The sequence below is a fragment of the Solea senegalensis genome, linkage group LG19 (assembly GCF_019176455.1).
Source record: "Solea senegalensis isolate Sse05_10M linkage group LG19, IFAPA_SoseM_1, whole genome shotgun sequence".
In the NCBI taxonomy this organism is placed as follows: domain Eukaryota; kingdom Metazoa; phylum Chordata; class Actinopteri; order Pleuronectiformes; family Soleidae; genus Solea; species Solea senegalensis.
The window spans coordinates 12,090,490-12,108,789 of record NC_058038.1 but is presented as its reverse complement, the minus strand read 5'-3'; the positions used below and the strand labels follow the sequence as shown (position 1 = coordinate 12,108,789).

Sequence of the window (18,300 nt, the reverse complement as noted above, 5' to 3'; positions counted from 1 at the left end):
GACACTGGCAAAATTATATTTGTACCTTGCTCTAAAAGAGAGACTTGGTAAAATTGCCAAGAAACCCCAGTTATGACAAGATGTGCTCTTGCACTGCTTTTGACCTTTGTGAATGACCATTGAAAGGGCCATTCCGGTTCAAAAATGTGCATTAACAAAATCAATGACTTATAAAGAAGGAGGAATATGGAGTCAAATGCTTTATTCACACTGTCATTTATTTTCCAGTATAGGAATACATCAGGGAAAGCAAAAACATTGTCATTTGTGAAACCACCATTGTGTCACCTTGTGATTTTCATTATCCTGGTCCATTTTCACACCTCACATCTGAACGGCACCCCCTGCAAAAGAACAAAAACTTAAAAATGTGCTTTGTTGTTCAAACACCATTCACACAAAGGCTGTGGAATGTGGGTCATGTCAGATATAAGATTTCTTCAAAATTAATCAGAAGTCTAACGCATCAGGATCATCACTCATGACCATTTAAAGCAAATGAGATGACGCAAGAAACTTACAGTGCTATTGATTCAGAGGTCGATCAAACACGCACAGCTCCTGTAAGGACATGATCAAATGTGTGAGTAGGCTTCATTGTTTGACACACACACACACACACACACACACAAGGCAGAATGGTGGCAAATCGTGTCAGACTGAATGTTGACTTCATTAAACATCAGAAGTCTAACGCAAGTTAATCATCACTTTCGATCCAAGGAAATGGTAAATAAAAAAAAATAAAAATCAAGCATGGCACCTTTATCGTCCTGTCCACGTGCATTCACCCCAGAACTCTGCAACGATCCGAGAACATCATCCGCCCTGCGTAAACACTTAACTGTATGAGTGATTTAAAATCAACACCGATTCATTTACTTAGATTTTAGATGTTATAGTTTAAACTTACCATATCCGTTTCCTCGGCAATGCGGCCTAGTCACACTGATCCGTGCAACCTTTTGGCTCTAAACCAAATACAGTCACATTTTTCTGCAATAATTATATGTAATGCTGATAATAATAAAAAAAAATGCACAAGTCCCGCTTCACACCCATCTTACAACCACAGATTTCTAGTTTAACAGGTCTAAACCGATTAACCACTGAGCACGCTTTCACACAGGAACGGACTTCAGCAGCAGCACCAGGACGAATCTACCGGATGGACTTTAAACCACATCCGGTGTTTGTTGCCCCGTTGTGATTGGTTCACGCAGGGCTGTACGTCTCTCCCCTCCTCCACGCGTTTGGATGTCTTTCCCGAAGTCCAACCCCCAGGGTTTTCATTTCAGGAAGAAGCGGATCTCACCAACGTTGCTTCTCCCCGCTGGTGAATCAATGCCTTTAACGTTAAACGCCGATAAAATATCTCGTAACGTCAGCATCTGAGCCACATCACATTTTCTATGTAGCCGACAGTCGTGCGAGCTAACTGTCTAACCCGGTTTGAGACCACAAAATATGGACTGGACAGCGAGCAGCCGGGCCCGGCTGTGGTGCATTTTAGCGTTGCTTTGCTGCGCTGGTCTCCCACAAAAGGTAAGAGTGCTAACTGGATAAGCTAGCTTAACATGGATAACCATAGCAAAGTATTATCCATTAACAACATTTAAAACTTAACACAGGCTCATTTTCTGACTCTAAGCGCATTGTTGTCAGGAGTCCAAACCCAAATGTTTTCTCTTTCCGTGGACATGGGATACGAAAGCTAACTCAAATGTTAGCATTTTCGTTTTGAAAATTAGTTTGGAAACCGTTGTAATTTACCTTACAATGTCGCATTGTTGGTATACACATGGCATGTTGTCATCTTACAAGTCTGAGGTCACAAATCGACGAAAACCTTCCAGAGAATAAAGAAGAGGGTTTGCATCTTCTGTGTTTCCATCTTCAAACTCACTTTGGGACAGAAAACAGTTTGTGAAATATTTTTCAGTCTTAGTGTTTGTTATTTTTGTGTCGGTGAACAACGTTCAACGTTTTTGGTCCTAAAGCACAGTTCTAGAAGGATGGATGGACGGAGTATTAAGTAATACACATTTGAGACCACACTAACAAGAATCTCAGTAGAACACTGAAATGACACAAACAGACCTACTACAAGCATTTGATAGACACAATTATATTTGTCAATAATATAAACCGTTCTATGGATAGAGGTATGTTCAATTATAGTCTCTTGAAATTGCAGAGAACAACACTAGACAAATGCATTCAAATGTCTACCGTTACAACTGCAATGCCAAAGGAAACTGTATGCAGCTGTATGAGTGGTGACTAGTCAACTGGCATTTACCTTAGGAGAGCTTTGTAAATTAATCAGATGGTGTTGTTCTCATTATCACTCCACTGTCTCAGCATCATTTTGCCAAACTAGTGAAAAAGACTAAACTATCTACATCAACATGATATATTTTAATCTATATACTGTACTTCTTGTGTATTTGTAGTATTACCAATGCTTATTCATATCCTAATACTTCTACAGTAATAATTTTGTCACACACTTATGATTTCACAAGACTGAATACACATGTTCCTACAGAAACTGCACAGCCACTCTAAACCACACAAGCATCCGTGTTACTTTGCAAAATGCAATACGTGCTAAAAACCTCTGTCTGTAAATATAAACCAGGAAATTGTGCAGTGTCACAAAGATTTTTCTTCTTCTATCAAAGTAAATCGTAAGCACCTTGGATTACATCGTAGTCAGGGGTGACACAAAAAGAGCTAGCTAAATTCCTGAAACTGAGCCACAGGCAGAGACTATTAGCTACCAAGCTAGAAAACTGCTTCAGCTCTGGGACAGATTAAAATGGCTTTATAATCCCCTATCATGTCTCCAGTTCTTCTTAGACACAGTCTATTAGAGTAGTGGGTGGCAAATGATAGGCTGTGTCTATAGATGGCAATAGTAACCTGTACATTTGTGTGCTCTTGTGTGTGTGTGTGTGTGTGTGAGTGACGTATACAAAGAAAAGACGTATCTATCCTTTATATAAACACTAATATCCCTAATAATACGTTTGTGGTCAGTGTGTAGAGAAGCTGCGATCTCCTGGTTTAGATTGAATTGAGACATGCTGGTTTGTTATTTTGTTTTAAAAGTTGTGAGCGTGTCTGAATGACAGCCAACACGTGACATCCGACCCCACTGAAACAACACCATGCACGGGGCAACTGATAGTGACTGTGTTGACGAGAAAGATTGCTAAATGTTTTCAGAGTGAGGTCCACTAAATACAAATGTCAAACATACTGAATAGTTACAGAATCTATGTCTTGTCTGATTCTTAATTGAATCAGACATTCTGAGGCCCGTCCTCATTTGACATGTTCACTTTAAATTACCACTTTTATTCCAAACACTGGTTAATCACCATTCACTTTATGTCACTTAGTCTCCCATGACAAAAGGACAGACGAGTATTACTTGCTCTCTGAATTGTATTGAGCTTGCACCTTAGCAAAATTAAGAAGAAACTTCACCTTTATCTGTGTTATTTTCATACTTTGAATATATAGCATTGTGCCTTTCTTTCTGACTGACTTACTTGTGTCATTACACCAGAAATGCTTTCCCTTCATCAACAAGTGTTTGATGCATTTTTTAAGCTTTAACCCATGCCTGGCCCACATTCCAGAAGGAAAGGTGAAGACCACACAATGTGCCAAGCTTTTGGATTTGCTCAGTTCTCTTATTATTATGCAACTATCACAGAACCTTTCTGTCACACACAGAATGAGGAAATGGCACAATCTTTCAGTAAAAAACAAGCCGTGTAACTACGGCCTCATTTAAGATGATGAGCAGCCAGACTTTTTAAACCAGATGGCCATAAAGCTTAATCCTAAACAGTTTTTGAATATCAGTGTCCATTCAAATCTAGGAGACTAACAGATGTTCAGAAAGTTATTTGCTTGCGAAACCAAGAACCCTGACAGGGGTTATGGGGGGGGGTGCACTGAAGGCAGCTGGGTGGGAACATTCACAGATGTACAGTATTGACTCAAATGCATGCATGGGGATGTGAGACTAATACAGGGCATCTTAACAGTTACAAGAGTTACATGGGATTGTTTTGGTCTGCTTTTCTGGGTGGCCACTGTATTATCACATTTGAGTAGATTTAAACAGAAAATAAAATGCCTTGATAGATAGTTTGCTCACCATGCACACAATCATGCCTTTTTAATAGCTCTGGTTCTTTGTTAAGAACACCTCTTAAGCCCCTCTTAAGATTTAAACTCCTTTAAATCCTCAAGGTGGGTGTTTATATTTATTAACTGTTATCTATGTTAAATGTGTGGGCTATTTGTCCTGCCCCCAGGGACTTGGTTAAGGGGATTAGTCAGGGATATTGATCAACAGCACTGTGGTTCAGCAGACGTAGGAGGATTGGTTCATTTGCCCCACGTGGTAATAAATGATAGTGCCAGTCAAAGGTTTTCTATCCCTGATCCCCCTTTGGTAGTGGCCCAATAAACAGTGGAGAAGAATTCCACTGTGGGTGTGTTGTGCGGGCAACTGTCAGCACAAGTCATCCAAATTGTTGTCAATTCTGCCATAAGCCAAGCCACTTCATCTGACCAATCTGCCCTGAGAGATCCGATCTCATGCGGACAACTCCAAGTGCGACTTTTCACACCTGGTATTAAAATGTGCCCTGGATGCGTCTTCTGTCACTGTATGATTTCAGATGTCTTTAAATACACGCTGATGTTATATCTGTTCCCAAGAACAGAAATTATGGTTTTAAAAAGTCTGACTGTAGATGTGACTGATGTATGCATAGTGAAATTTAGAACATGTGCAACCAATCAGTCCCTGCTGTGTTGTTCAACTGTCATTGTAATCTATTGACTTAAGGGTCATTGAGGTAAAAAAACATACACAATGGGCCATAGTCAGCCTTCATATGTGAATAATTTCATCAGTGTGTGTGAGTATTTATTTTGAGTAAGCAGTAGCTGAAGTCCTGATTCACAAGCCCAATGCAGTTGCTCACATTTTCATTTATTAACCAGTGAATTCACGTCCTGCCTGTTCATCAACACTGATTGCTAACTTGAACGTGTCAATATTTGAACTGACATCCATGTCAAGTAACACTGACATTTTAGTGCCTAGCAGAGAAGGGATAGTTAACACTTTTATCTTGTCTTTCTGTAGGGGTTTTGCAGTGCCGGCACAGTTTCCCTCTCTGAAAGCCTGCTCTTTGTGTCCACTCTGGATGGAAACCTGCATGCGGTGAGCAAGAAATCAGGCTCTATCAAATGGACTCTGAAAGAAGGTAAGTGGAGGCAATAAGATTTTGTATGTCTACCTCAAGGCATGGTGTATTATTTTGGTTACATTTGCAAAAAACGAAAAGAGCTTTTGTGTACTGCCAACAAAAAAGAGATCTCATTGCCTTGGCCCTCAGTGACTCTACATTAGTAATTGACTAGAAAATTAAGACAAACAGTGGATTAACTGGTTTGTTCCCCTGATCTCCATTTGTTGAGTGTTTATACTCTCTGTTCCTTTGTATTTCTAAGATAGTAAATTGAATATCTTTTAAATGGACAAAACAAGACACTTTGAGAACAATATTATGGTTTGGGAAACACTGATCAACATATTTTAGAATTTAAGGACCAAACAACTAATTGATTGATACAGGAAACAGACGACGTTGTTGCTATAGTACTTTTGTCATTTGCACAAATTGTGAGACAATGATACTGCCTCTAACACAGTCAAACTTAATTTATTACTATTCTCTAACACTATGTCTGTGTTGTTGCCACCATATGGAGTAAGTCAGCTCTATAATATCTGCACCTGTTGCAGATAATAAAGTGTTCTGACCGAGCACTGACTACTTGACTGCTCATTTTTGATGAGGCCTCTAAATTCTCTAAATTGGTATTTTTGTTGCAGCAAATGTTTCCACAATTAAATCTGGTGTTCAAGCCATCCCGAGGAACATGTTGTGAGATGTAGCTATTAGGAATGGAAAACTGGGTAATTATTAACTGAGAGAGGGGCAAATATAGCCTGTAATCAATGTCAGGAGTGGGCAAGGGTAAGCAACTTTGCTGTAGTATCGCCTGCACACATAGCATTTACTGTTGTTACCATATTAATGTAGACACTTATACTTTTACATTAGATTTGATGGACTGAAGTGTGGTTGGAAAACATATGCTGAAAAACTTGCTGGAAGTTTTTTGGAAGAAACTTTCATGACAATTGAAACTTTAGTAGTTTTAAATTGGTTTGAGTCTACAAGTCCTGATTAATGCCCAAATCAACAATAATCATTGGTGGAGGCTGCCTCCTCCACGTCATCTGTTATTCTGGGTGAGCAACTGAATATACATCTTCTGTCCACCTGTTGCTGTCTTTGTGCCTCAGTCAGGCAACCATACACCTGCATTATGAGTGGGAAACAGATATTTTCCCTGGACCCAGATGGTACAACTCATCCCATGTGTATGGCCACTTGCCGTGTGCCCTTTTAGTGTTTGGTGTCATTGCAAACATGTATTTGTATTTTCTCTGTGACACAGAACAGAACAGTTTTGCTGTCAGCCTCTTGAGTTTGCAAGTAATGAAAGCAGATGGTTCTTCAACACAACAGTCATTGACAACCTTCAGTTAATCCTGCCCCCTCCCCTACCATTTTTTGACCCCTTTAGGCACATCAACAGAGATCAGCACCATCTGGTCCACACCCTGTATGTTCACACAGTAGGCAGGTGTGTTTTACAAGCAGTGAAGGTGTGGCCTTTACACTCATTGTAGTGTTTTTTTTGCGTTGGTTTAAAAGAATCACTCGGCAATTGTAATCTTTCACACAATGACGGACCTTTTTTGGTTCTTGAATGCATTTCTCTTCCTCTCAGGCAGGCAGCAGTTTCTTATGAATATGAAATGAACTCTCAGTAAACTAGAATAAGAAATTGATTTTTAAATTTTTTATTAGAAAACATTTGAAAGCATGGATTAATTCTTATTTCTGCACACTTGCAACACTACAGCAATAAAACGTTGACACTAATTCTTTTTAGGCTTTTATCTGAAAATACTGACATGAGGGCAAACTCTTTTTGACCGTACAAGGATAACAATGAAAGTGCTTTCTGGATTTAACCACCTGATTCGCTACCACACAGGTTCCTGGTCCAGGTTGAAATATTCAAGTGTGATTAGACTAAACAATTAATATAGTCGTTGACATTGTTACATGCTTGACAACGGGCTGTTTTACAAACTGTTTACCTTTCATTTGCCACAGGGGAATTTGTTTAATTCTGGCTTAGTTGTGTGTGTGTGTGTAGTTGAATTTATGTTCATGCCATTTTCTTACACAACTCACAACCTTGGCTTCCATTGTTGTTCAGTATTCTTGTCTATCCAGATTTGCATCGATCTTATTTTGTCTCTCCACAGATCCAGTTCTTCAAGTCCCCACACATGTGGCAGAGTATGTATGCTGGAGTTATTTCCTTGATTGGTTCATGTGAATATGTCTTTGAATATTGCACCTGTCTGTAACTAAAGACGTTCAATACTGATGAATATGGTAACCTGTTGAGATTCCCTTGGTTGTTGCGCAGACTGTTTTCTTAAATTCTCTCTGTTGCTGTATTTTGTTTCCATCAGGCCAGCATTTCTGCCTGACCCTAATGATGGCAGCCTGTACTCTCTTGGAGGAAAGAATAATGAAGGCCTCACAGTAAGAGAAAATAACTTTTATCTTAAATTGTAATCTTTGATGTTCACTAAGAAACACTGCTCAGTTTCCTGTTTCATAAAAAACACATCCTCCCTTGATACACTTGCAATAACATGTAAAAAATACAAAGGAAAAAAAGTGATGTTTTGACTAGCTAATGTCAAATCATTGTGGTCCAACAGAAACTGCCATTCACCATCCCTGAGTTGGTCCAAGCTTCTCCCTGTCGCAGTTCTGATGGAGTCCTTTACATGGGTAAGGCTATTTCTCAAATCAAAACATGTCCCGGTGTGACAGAAATTAGCGGTTGCTATCTAGATTTCAACAGAATCTGTTACCATATCTTTCTTTGCATTTATATCAACTTGAAGAGGATAGTAACTATTGGTGTTTTTCCACCGGCATGGCACGGTTAAATTGCATTTCCACTACTTGTTTGTCCGACACAAGAATCAATCCCTAAATTAAAATCTGTGCAATCCTAAAAAACATGGGTTAATCTCCAGCAAAAATGCTGTACTTCAGTTCAGTGACTGTGTCAGAGGGAGTCTGTGCTTTGGTCATTTTAAATTAACTAATTCTAATGGTTCAGTACACTGAAAACAACTACTTTACAGGTCACTAGTCACTTGTTTTGTGTGTGTGGGTACCATTTTTGAAGTGGAAAACCAATCTAAACCTAAACCGGGGCTAGCTAGGACCATAGATGGAAAAGGGGCTCATGTGGTACTGGGGGACCTTTACATCCTGGTCTGTGGAGCTTTTGTTTTCATTCAACCAAAGCTTCTGCCAACACAATGCAAATTGGAAATGTTAAGTTTGGAAAAGTTTCACGCTTAAAATCTCAATTTGAGGAAAACCATCCAACTGTCTGTTGCTGTATTAACTTTATTAATCGTTTCTCACATTCATTTATTATAATCCACGTGTAGGTCATTGTTCCTGCTGTGAGACAGTTGCCCGCACAAAGATGCTATGGGTTGGTTATTAAATGTTTGGTGACACCCATCATTGTGAAGGTTTAATGTCTGGGTGTGATTTAGCTTAGCTGGTTTTACACACAGTCACACCTGCTTTTTGGCCAGTGTAACATGACAGAATCTTAAATGTTAATGCCATAAATAACCCTTTAATTGAAGAAAAGAGTAACACATCAGGTACTTCAATACTAATTAACTTGAATATTTATTGTTGAATGTTTATTTTACATGATTTTAAAGTGATGTGTAAGCATTCTCCAGAGTAGAACGAGGGAAAGTTTGGTACTCATGCAAACCACCTGGGAGCATAATAAGGATCAGATATATTCCATCTGTCAGGTTATGTGATGTATTGCTCAAACTCCGTAGATTTAAAGTATGCAGTGAACTCACAAAGCTTGATGTGTCACATGATGTCCAAAGCTCTATAGGTGTCAGTTTAATGTGGACAACGGTAGTAGTAACTGAGGCAGAATGACAAAGAATGTTAAATTGGACAGTGATTCTGGAGATGTTCAATGGGTTGAGAACTACAGCTCTCCTGTGGTAGCCATGTACATCTGGCAAAGCGAGGCCCTCCACAAAGTTCCCCACACTAATGTGGCTGTGGAAACCTTGCGCTCCCTTACTTTCATGTCTGGTGAGGTTGGCCGCATAACTCAGTGGAAATACCCATTTCCCAAAGAGAAGAAGCCCAAGAATAAATTCATTCACAGATTATGAAACTATAATATTGTGAACAATTGTCTGCAGTTAGAGTTAGATTATTTTCTGTGTGCATGTCATTAACAGGCAAGAAGCAGGACTTGTGGTACGTGGTTGACCTGTTGACCGGTGAGAAACAGCAGACCTTGACTTCTTCCTTTGCTGAGATGCTGTGTCCCTCTTCATCCCTTCTTTACCTGGGGCGCACAGGTAAAATACAAATGAATTCAGCCACACAAGTTCAGCTTTTCCACCTTTCTTCAGTTGTTCATTTAATCTGTCTCATCAACAAGCCTATTTTTTTGCTCAAACCCTTATTATCCGTCCTGCTCCTCTACTGTTGTTCTAGTTTCCCCCCCCACCTCAATATAAGCAATCGCCAACCAATCTGTCCCTGCTTGAAGCTGGGATGGTCATTGTAGCTCTGTAAATTGAATACCTGCAGACAATTCTTTGGTGTCACTTTGCCACCTAAGAGCAAAACTGCTGGATTTTGTTTCAGTTTCCCTGAAATGTCTATTCTTTGAATCACACCTTTCAAAGTTACAGAAATGTAACACCAATCTGCTTTTACACATAGAAATGGAAACCCTGCTTTTAGAGAAGGAAAACAAGAAGTGCAAATCCTTTTTTTCCTGTGTGGATAAGTGGCTGTTCTCCCTCTCAGAGTATACCATCACCATGTATGACACCAAGAGCAGGGAGCTGCGCTGGAATGCCACCTACTCTGACTATGCCTCCACCCTTCCTGATGATGACACCAAATACAGTAAGATACCTCTTAGATACCGTGGCTCTTTATTTTCTGATTGATGGTGCCGGTTACATTTCCATACCTTGCTTTCTTCACAGAGATGGCTCACTTTGTGTCAAACGGCGACGGCCTTGTCGTGACAGTGGACAGTGATTCTGGAGATGTTCAATGGGTTCAGAACTACAACTCTCCGGTGGTAGCCATGTACATCTGGCAACGCGAGGCCCTCCGCAAAGTTCCCCACACTAATGTGGCCGTGGAAACCTTGCGCTATCTCACTTTCATGTCTGGTGAGGTTGGCCGCATAACTCAGTGGAAATACCCATTTCCCAAAGAGAAGAAACCCAAGAATAAATTCATGTAAGCAGACGGATCGATTGAATGTTCAATTTGGTTATTACTTGTCTTGTTGTATTTTCTGCGCTTTAAAGATTTTTTTCTTTTGATATCAATAATAATCCTGAATACTATTCTGAGAGGAGGATGGGCCAATAGTTTTGATTATTACTGTATGTCAGAACCCTCAGTGTCAGGTTTTTTGTTAGCTAGCTCAATGTTAAGTTACGTTTAGACTGGTCATATCTAAGTGAGTGCTAAAGTACTTGTTTTTACCTCCGGGTTTACATTGCAGTACTGTTTGTGTTTCATATATTTTGTTGACACCTGTGTTGGCTGAAAATGATAAACAGGACTTTCAGTGGTTGGTTCATTGTTAAGTTTCTGCTTATTTAGGGAAGTGTGGGACATTTTTAATCAGTAGTGCCAAATACACCTCAAGATTGTAGAAGTATCATGACGTAAGGTATTTTTACACTTCTCTAATTGTTGGACTCTGCATATTCTTTTGAAGGGCCACTTTGTACGTGGGTAAATACTCTACCAGTCTCTACGCTTCTCCTTCCCTGGTGCATGATGGAGTCACTGTTGTGGTGAGTGGCAGTTTTCATTTAAGCAAAGCACATTTCTATCAGTCGGGCGTTGAATATAAAACATGCATTTAAGATAACAGTAAAATATGTAGAAGTATTGTACGTGCACATGTCACATACCTGGCACAGCAAAAGTAGTTTACTCCACCCAGAGAAACGCATTTTCTTTTCTCACGTAATCCTGTGAGACAGCTTGCAGGAAGTTCATCTGAACAGTGTATGTGTGTGTGTTCATAGCCTCGTGGCAGCACCTTCCCAATGCTGGAGGGTCCTAATAGCCAGGAAACTGAAGAGGATAAGGAGTGTTTCATCACACCAAGCACCAGTGTTAAGTTCAACTCTGCGCTTAAGGATCAAAACCGTATCAACTTCATGAGGAACTACCTGCTGCTAATAGGTAATACAATACTAGATACTGTACTGGTACAGTGATCCAAAGGAAGTCTTGGTTTCATTTAACATTTTGTCTTTAAGACCTTAACATGTTGGGAATCCAGGTCCTGAAAGGTCACCGGGATCGCCCTCTACTGGATGATGTATCATGGCTGAGAAGTTATTTTGAGGACAAATGCCCATGATTCTGCTGCTTCTCATGATTGCATTTCAGGTCATCATGAGGTGCCACCTGAAGCTCACACCAAGATCTTGGAGAAGTTCCCGGACAGCTTCCCTCGCAACCAAGGCAACGTCATCCCCCCTACAACTGACAAGAAAGTAGAGGAGGTGTGTGTCTGTTTAATGCACAAGTTATGTTGTAAGTGTCTATACTAGTTTTCTCACTCTCTCTTTGCTTCTCCACCCCTTGCCATGTTGTAGATGGTGAATGATAGTGGTATGGATGACATGCCTGAAACATCAATCGTAGAACCTCGGTCCAGTGGACGCCCTTTGCGCCCAGAAGCTCCCGTGGACTCAATGCTTAAAGACATGGCCACCATCATCTTCTCCACCTTCCTTCTGGCTGGATGGGTGGCCTTTGTGATTACTTACCCTAAAGTAGGTCTAATACCACCACCTAGTGGACTGTTGTATGTCTGCCATTACCCAGGCATGAAATAGTGCTTGCCCTGCAATGAAAATCTGTACAACTAAAAACTACAGAATCATTGTCAGAAAAATGTATTGGAGGTAAAATTACAAACTCTACAGTAAAATGGCACAAGACATGACATCCTGACCAATGAATTAGTCTTTCATTTGTGTCGGATTACATTTGTAGATGGTTGAGGTTGGAGCTACTGAACTGTCCAATAGTTTACCCCAGAACTTCTCAATTTACGGTTTCACCCCCTCTAAAAGGCCACAAGATAGATGTTAAGATCAATGACGTGAAACAGCGGGGAAGTTCTTGAACTCTAATCTTTCTTATAGTCAGGGCCTCAGATATTTTTTAAAGAAGAAATTTAATTGGTAGAACTAGAATCCCAAAAACATCTATAACATGACAAGATTCAGCAGATGTTTTGTTCGAATCCATAGGCCAGAAAGTTTAGAAACATCTGGTAAAATCTTAATCCATGCATTCCACAATCTTCCATGTTTTTGTATAATTTTAATCTTGTAAATAATGAACTTCAGAAAAGGAGTCAACAGTAAATGCTGAAAAGGCTGCAGTCCACTACTCGTACTAGGGTGTAAGATGGACTGAACAACTTCCCAATCACATAGTTTTGTTACTTATTGTCCGTTATTGTCAGAGTTTGAGATGTAGTGTCATCTCTTGCCACAGAGTGTCCACAAGCAGCAGCAGCTTCAGCATCAGGAGTTTCAGAGACAGATGGAGGAGAGGCTTGAGCTTCTCCAGAGACAGCAGCCATTCCCCCCCGCAGACGTGAGCTTGGGCTTACAAGACAGTGACTACCTGGAGGTCGCCCGCACCCGCTCTGAATGTTCCGATAACAGCACCCCGAACATCACCCCCCGTGCCTCCAACCACTCTAATCTGTCTGTGTCAGAGGTGGGCATTTCAGCCAATGAGCATGAAGATGGAGGTAAAGATTGAGATTGGGTTCACATGTTTTTGACATTTTGATGAAAAACCAGTTTTTCAGTGTAAAATTCCGTTTGCCTTTGCAGAGGAAGAATCCACTGTTGTCCGAGTAGGTAACATTACTTTTCATCCCAAAGAGGTCTTGGGTCATGGTGCTGAGGGCACCATTGTTTACAAGTAAGTCTAAACAACAAGTCAACTGTTATTTATAGCGATTTATTAAATCTACTTTAAGATATTAAGAAATATCACTTTGTTACAATGTTTTCTCATTGTTTCACCACAAGGGGTCAGTTTGACAACCGTCCAGTGGCAGTGAAGAGAATTCTTCCAGAATGCTTCAGCTTTGCAGATAGAGAAGTTCAGCTGCTGAGGGAGTCGGACGAGCACCCAAATGTCATTCGCTATTTTTGCACCGAGAGAGACCGTCAGTTCCAGTACATCGCGATCGAGCTTTGTGCTGCTTCACTTCAGGAGGTGAGGAATAGTTCAATGGATGTATGAAGCAAATCTTTTGAAGTTAGGTTGTTTTTTTTCTATCTCTAACTTTTTTATCTTTCTAGTATGTGGAGAGGAACGATTTTGACCGTCATGGACTAGAGCCAGTCATGCTGCTTCAGCAGACCATGTCAGGATTGGCCCATCTGCACTCTCTCAACATAGGTATCCATCTTTGAATATGACTGACTTTTACATTAACATTAGGTTTGGCTGATGTGTGTGTAATCAGACTATAAATACTACTGTACTACTGGCTTCTTTTTTTTTAACTCTTAATTTCATTCCTCAGTGCACAGAGACCTGAAACCCCACAACATCCTGGTGTCGATGCCCAATGCTCACGGTCGGGTCCGGGCCATGATTTCAGACTTTGGCTTGTGTAAGAAGCTAGCAGTGGGCCGCCACAGTTTCAGTAGAAGGTCTGGGGTGCCAGGCACTGAGGGCTGGATCGCCCCTGAAGTTCTCAGTGAGGACTGCAAAGATAACCCGGTGAGTCAGTGGTGCAGTTGCAGCCATTTGAATGCTGCTCCCATTTTAAGAAAGACAGTTGCACTTCATGAAAGAGATGGACAAGGAACCCAAATATATTATCAGTGTTGTAAGTTGAGAGTATATCAAACTTCAGTAGAACTAAGCAAAATCTGTAATCTCCTCAAACCATGACTGAGGCTGAGGCTGTCAGAAGTTTTCCCTTTTTACGAAATACTTAGCTGAATGCCAGGAAAGGTGTGCTTGATTTATCCTGCCCTTCTTTGTTCCGACCTGTTTTTAAATTATTGATCCACTCCTCATTATGCATTAGGTGACTTTTAAACACTTTATTTATCATGGTCTATATTTTATTTGGTTTACATTGTTGTGGTTGTTTTTTAATTATATTGTCTATACAGCACTTTGGTTAGCTGAGATTGTTTTCAAATATGCTAATGCTACAATGCTTATAGTGTTATCTCTATTCTTTGATGTGACTTGCCTAATGCCTTATAGTGTAACAAAATCATTTATTTTTATTGAAATGTGGCCCTTGTAATGACCAGTAGGGGCAATTAGTTTTGTTATTTTAATAATGTATTGTGATATTGTTGGTGGTCAGAATCATATGGTGGTAAGACGTATTCAATCTTTATATTTCATAATGCTGTAAAACTAAAACAATATGGGGGGAAATCCAAATATTTTAAACTTCAATCTTTGCCCCAAAGGACGACATAAAATATAAATGATCATATAAACAAAAAAGTTTTCTTTTTCTTTTCCCTCACAGACCTGCTCTGTTGATATCTTCTCTGCTGGTTGTGTGTTTTACTACGTGGTGTCTCTGGGAAGCCATCCATTTGGCAAGTCTCTACAGAGGCAAGCAAACATTCTACTGGGCACCTACAGCCTCGATCATCTTCAAACTGACAAACATGGTGAGGATCGTGTCTCTAATAAATTCCACATTTGTGTAACAATAGTAATGTATTTGCTGGTCAATGTAGATTATCCAGGTCAGGTGGGGGTTAGTGTTGGGGATTTTGTGACTGGTTGATGCTACATGGCAGCAAATATATAACTTTTTCTAAATGCTTAATAGGGGACATTGTAGCCAGAGATCTAATAGAGCAGATGTTGAGCATGGATCCCCACAGTAGGCCTTCAGCTGACAGTGTTCTTAAACACCCGTTCTTCTGGAGCCTTGAGAAGGAGCTGCAGTTCTTTCAGGTACCTTCTTTCAGGTCCTTTTTTTCTTTTCTTTTTTTAAATGTATCTGCCAATTTTAAACAATATCCAATAATTTTCAGCATAAATGCATCTTATTTCAATGTAATCAGGACTGTATAAAGAGCTGATTCTTCAGATCTATCTAAATGTTTGTAACCTCATTCTTAGGAGCTAACTTAGTCCATACGGTCAAATATGACCCTGCATAACTTCAATACTTTTTCACTTGTTTCAAGACTATGTGACTATGTTTTGTTTAATAACCGTGTTTAATATGAGATTAAGACTATAGGCTGCCTGTTCAGCTGATCAGGTGAAATTCACACTCTGTGTCTTTGTGTTTGCTTGCAGGATGTAAGTGACAGAATAGAAAAAGAACCGCTGGACGGTCCAATTGTGAGACAGCTGGAGAGAGGAGGGAGGGCTGTTGTCAAGGGGGACTGGAGAGAGCACATCACAGTACCACTGCAGACAGGTATGAGACTATAGAGGATGGTAAATGACAAATCTATACATAAGTCAATACAGAAATAAATGAAAAAATAAATAAATACAGATTTTATACTCAGTCTAAAGCAGGGTTTGTTAAAGGCGTGTGATGATTCAGTTTTCAGCAGGCAGATGTAGATGTAAGGATGAATCCTTCAGCTGTCCACAACAGCTCAGCATCAATGTGGAAATGCATAAACAGATACATGAATAATTATGTTATTATTTTTATTTGTTTCTCTATTTATTGATTGATTGATTGATTTAGAGACTTTTCGTATGAAACTGTCATCAAAACCTACACATGCATACATACAACACACAAATACAAGCATCAGGAGCCACCTGGTGGAAAGTAGGCTTATAGTCTTATAGTTACGATATTGCATTACAAGGTAACCAGATAAGTATTTTACGTTAGACCTAGTTGTAACATGTCGGACTTACAGTATAATTGTAGCGGCGCTGCATGCTACATCCTGGCACCAGAAAATAATTTAGTGGGTCGTCAAATCTGCCTGCATTGCAACCAGCTAATATATCACATATCACATATCACATCAAATGATATCTTCTTGACCTGCTTCTCTTCTCTTCGACTTTGCTCTTCGTTTCATTGTCCAATAAAAAATGAACCATGACCTAACATTTCTTGTGCAAGGCACAGACTGCTTATTATTGTGACCTCACAGTTTCACAGTTAATATTATTTTAGTATGAAGATTAGACCAATAGACTAAGACAAAAGTTTCCTTACATTTGCAAACCACTTGATGTATATTTGGTGTCAGAGGTTATCTTATATAAAAAACAATAAAGTAAAACAGCTGTTAAACTGAATTTCATGTGAATTATGTGTTGACATTTTTCCTTCTTTGTTTATGTGAAAGGATTCTTCCTGTGGTTAATGTCTGATTTCTTTTTTATTATTATTACTCCTTTCAGATCTGCGAAAATTTCGCTCCTACAGGGGCGGGTCAGTCAGAGACCTGTTACGTGCAATGAGGAACAAGGTAAAGGTTTATTTTTTTACCTTTTCATGAATTGACGAAATATCGCTATGATAAACTATGTATTATTATTATTCGACAATAGCTGCAAAGGTTGTTATTCCTGTGATTTAACATGTAATCTTCCCTGACAGAAACACCATTACCGAGAGTTGCCTGCTGAGGTACAGGAGACCTTGGGCTCTATCCCAGATGACTTTGTTTCCTACTTCACTTCCCGTTTCCCCCACCTGCTGATGCACACGTATCTTGCCATGTGGACCTGTGCACCCGAGCGGCCATTCCTGCCCTACTACTCCACTACAGTGCAGCTCGCTAAAACTCAGGCCCAGCACACACATACAGGGCCACAAAGACAAAATGAGCCATGCACTCAACACCTGCCAACACACACATGTCCAACATCTTCGCAACCCAAGGGACCTACACATTCATCGCAGCCAGTGCAGGATTGTCACACAGCACCTGCTGAATCAGTGCCCTCTACATCACCTTGCGAGCCTGTATCATCACACTTGCCTGTACAGACGGTGGCGACTGACTCTTACAGTCAAACGGTGAACTCCACATTTGAACCAGAATGGCTTACTACTTCTCTTAAGCAAAGAGAATCCAATCAGTCTGAAATGCACATACTGCCAAATCTCCTCACACTGAACAATGATCCAGTGTGAACTGGGATCAGTGGAGCCCAGCACAGACGGGAGCATTGCCTTTTGAAGAGTGGATACAATGTGTGGTGTAGTTGCTGAGCTCTGTATGTGAGGACCAGGCCTGCAGTGCCTGTGATCTACTACCAGGCGCAGTGGCTGCACCTCTGTGGGTTAAGTGCCTTCCCCTCATCTGGGTTAAAGTGTTCCCCCAAAAGAACCGACTACAAGTCTCTCCGTCCAAAACAAGTTCGATATCCACGAGCGTGTTGGAGGACATTTTCTTGACGCTGGATTGAGGAAAAAAGATGTTGTTGAACATGTGTGTAGTCATATTGTGCAATGTTGTATTTCTGAGTGAGCCTTTTCACTGCACAGATACTGTATATATATTTTTGTATAGAAAGAGTCAGAATTTGAATCATCAATGATAAATCGTTTAATATGGCTGATGTGCCTTTTTTTTTTAAACCATCACTGTGCTGTATGGGTGCGGTTCTTAAAAGTTGACTATACTAAATATGCTTGATTCCAGTTAATGCTGCTAAACTGCTTTTCTTCTGTCAATCAAAACTTTGTGCTCAAGACTTATTAAGAGTGGACTGTCCCAAATGGTGTTAAGGATTGCGTCTCAATACATGATGTATTTTATCCTTATGTCTTTATCGAGTTATATATGAGTTCAGAGGTCAGGTTTCAGAAAGCTTGTGTGTAATAAGTTAAAAGGGTTTTAAAGTGAATTGATGACATGCACATTAAATTCTATTTTTTTATACTGTGACCATGTTTACACGTTTAATTAATATATACATGTATTTAGTAGCCTATCTAATAATATCAATGTTTCTTAGA

General features: G+C 40.0%; 1 protein-coding gene and 1 long non-coding RNA gene across 2 annotated transcripts; one reads left to right on the top strand and one right to left on the bottom strand.

The window, feature by feature from the left end:
* Positions 1-199: 199 nt before the first annotated feature.
* On the bottom strand, positions 200-1,176 carry LOC122785058. Its single transcript, XR_006362244.1, has 4 exons — positions 914-1,176; positions 764-828; positions 522-561; positions 200-344 (listed from the first exon to the last, which is right to left on the bottom strand). It is a non-coding gene; the product is annotated as an uncharacterized LOC122785058 (long non-coding RNA).
* Positions 1,177-1,286: 110 nt separating this feature from the next.
* On the top strand, positions 1,287-18,229 carry ern1 (endoplasmic reticulum to nucleus signaling 1). The gene is made up of 22 exons (XM_044050566.1): positions 1,287-1,545; positions 5,183-5,303; positions 7,451-7,484; positions 7,664-7,736; positions 7,919-7,991; positions 9,509-9,631; positions 10,089-10,190; positions 10,274-10,535; positions 11,026-11,104; positions 11,342-11,501; positions 11,712-11,827; positions 11,921-12,100; positions 12,834-13,095; positions 13,181-13,271; positions 13,382-13,571; positions 13,658-13,757; positions 13,885-14,084; positions 14,860-15,007; positions 15,172-15,299; positions 15,651-15,774; positions 16,734-16,801; positions 16,933-18,229. Exons 1-22 carry the CDS (start codon positions 1,468-1,470, stop codon positions 17,470-17,472), a joined length of 3,252 nt encoding a protein of 1,083 aa, XP_043906501.1. The 5' UTR covers positions 1,287-1,467; the 3' UTR covers positions 17,473-18,229.
* The last annotated feature ends 71 nt before the right edge of the window (positions 18,230-18,300 follow it).

Bases quoted from the DNA above. Each gene is read 5' to 3' on its own strand.
- ern1 (XM_044050566.1), top strand. From the start codon at position 1,468: ATGGACTGGACAGCGAGCAGCCGGGCCCGGCTGTGGTGCATTTTAGCG. The intron at 1,546-5,182 runs GTAAGAGTGCTA...GTCTTTCTGTAG, and splicing joins GCGCTGGTCTCCCACAAAAG to GGGTTTTGCAGTGCCGGCAC. The intron at 15,775-16,733 runs GTATGAGACTAT...TACTCCTTTCAG, and splicing joins CACAGTACCACTGCAGACAG to ATCTGCGAAAATTTCGCTCC.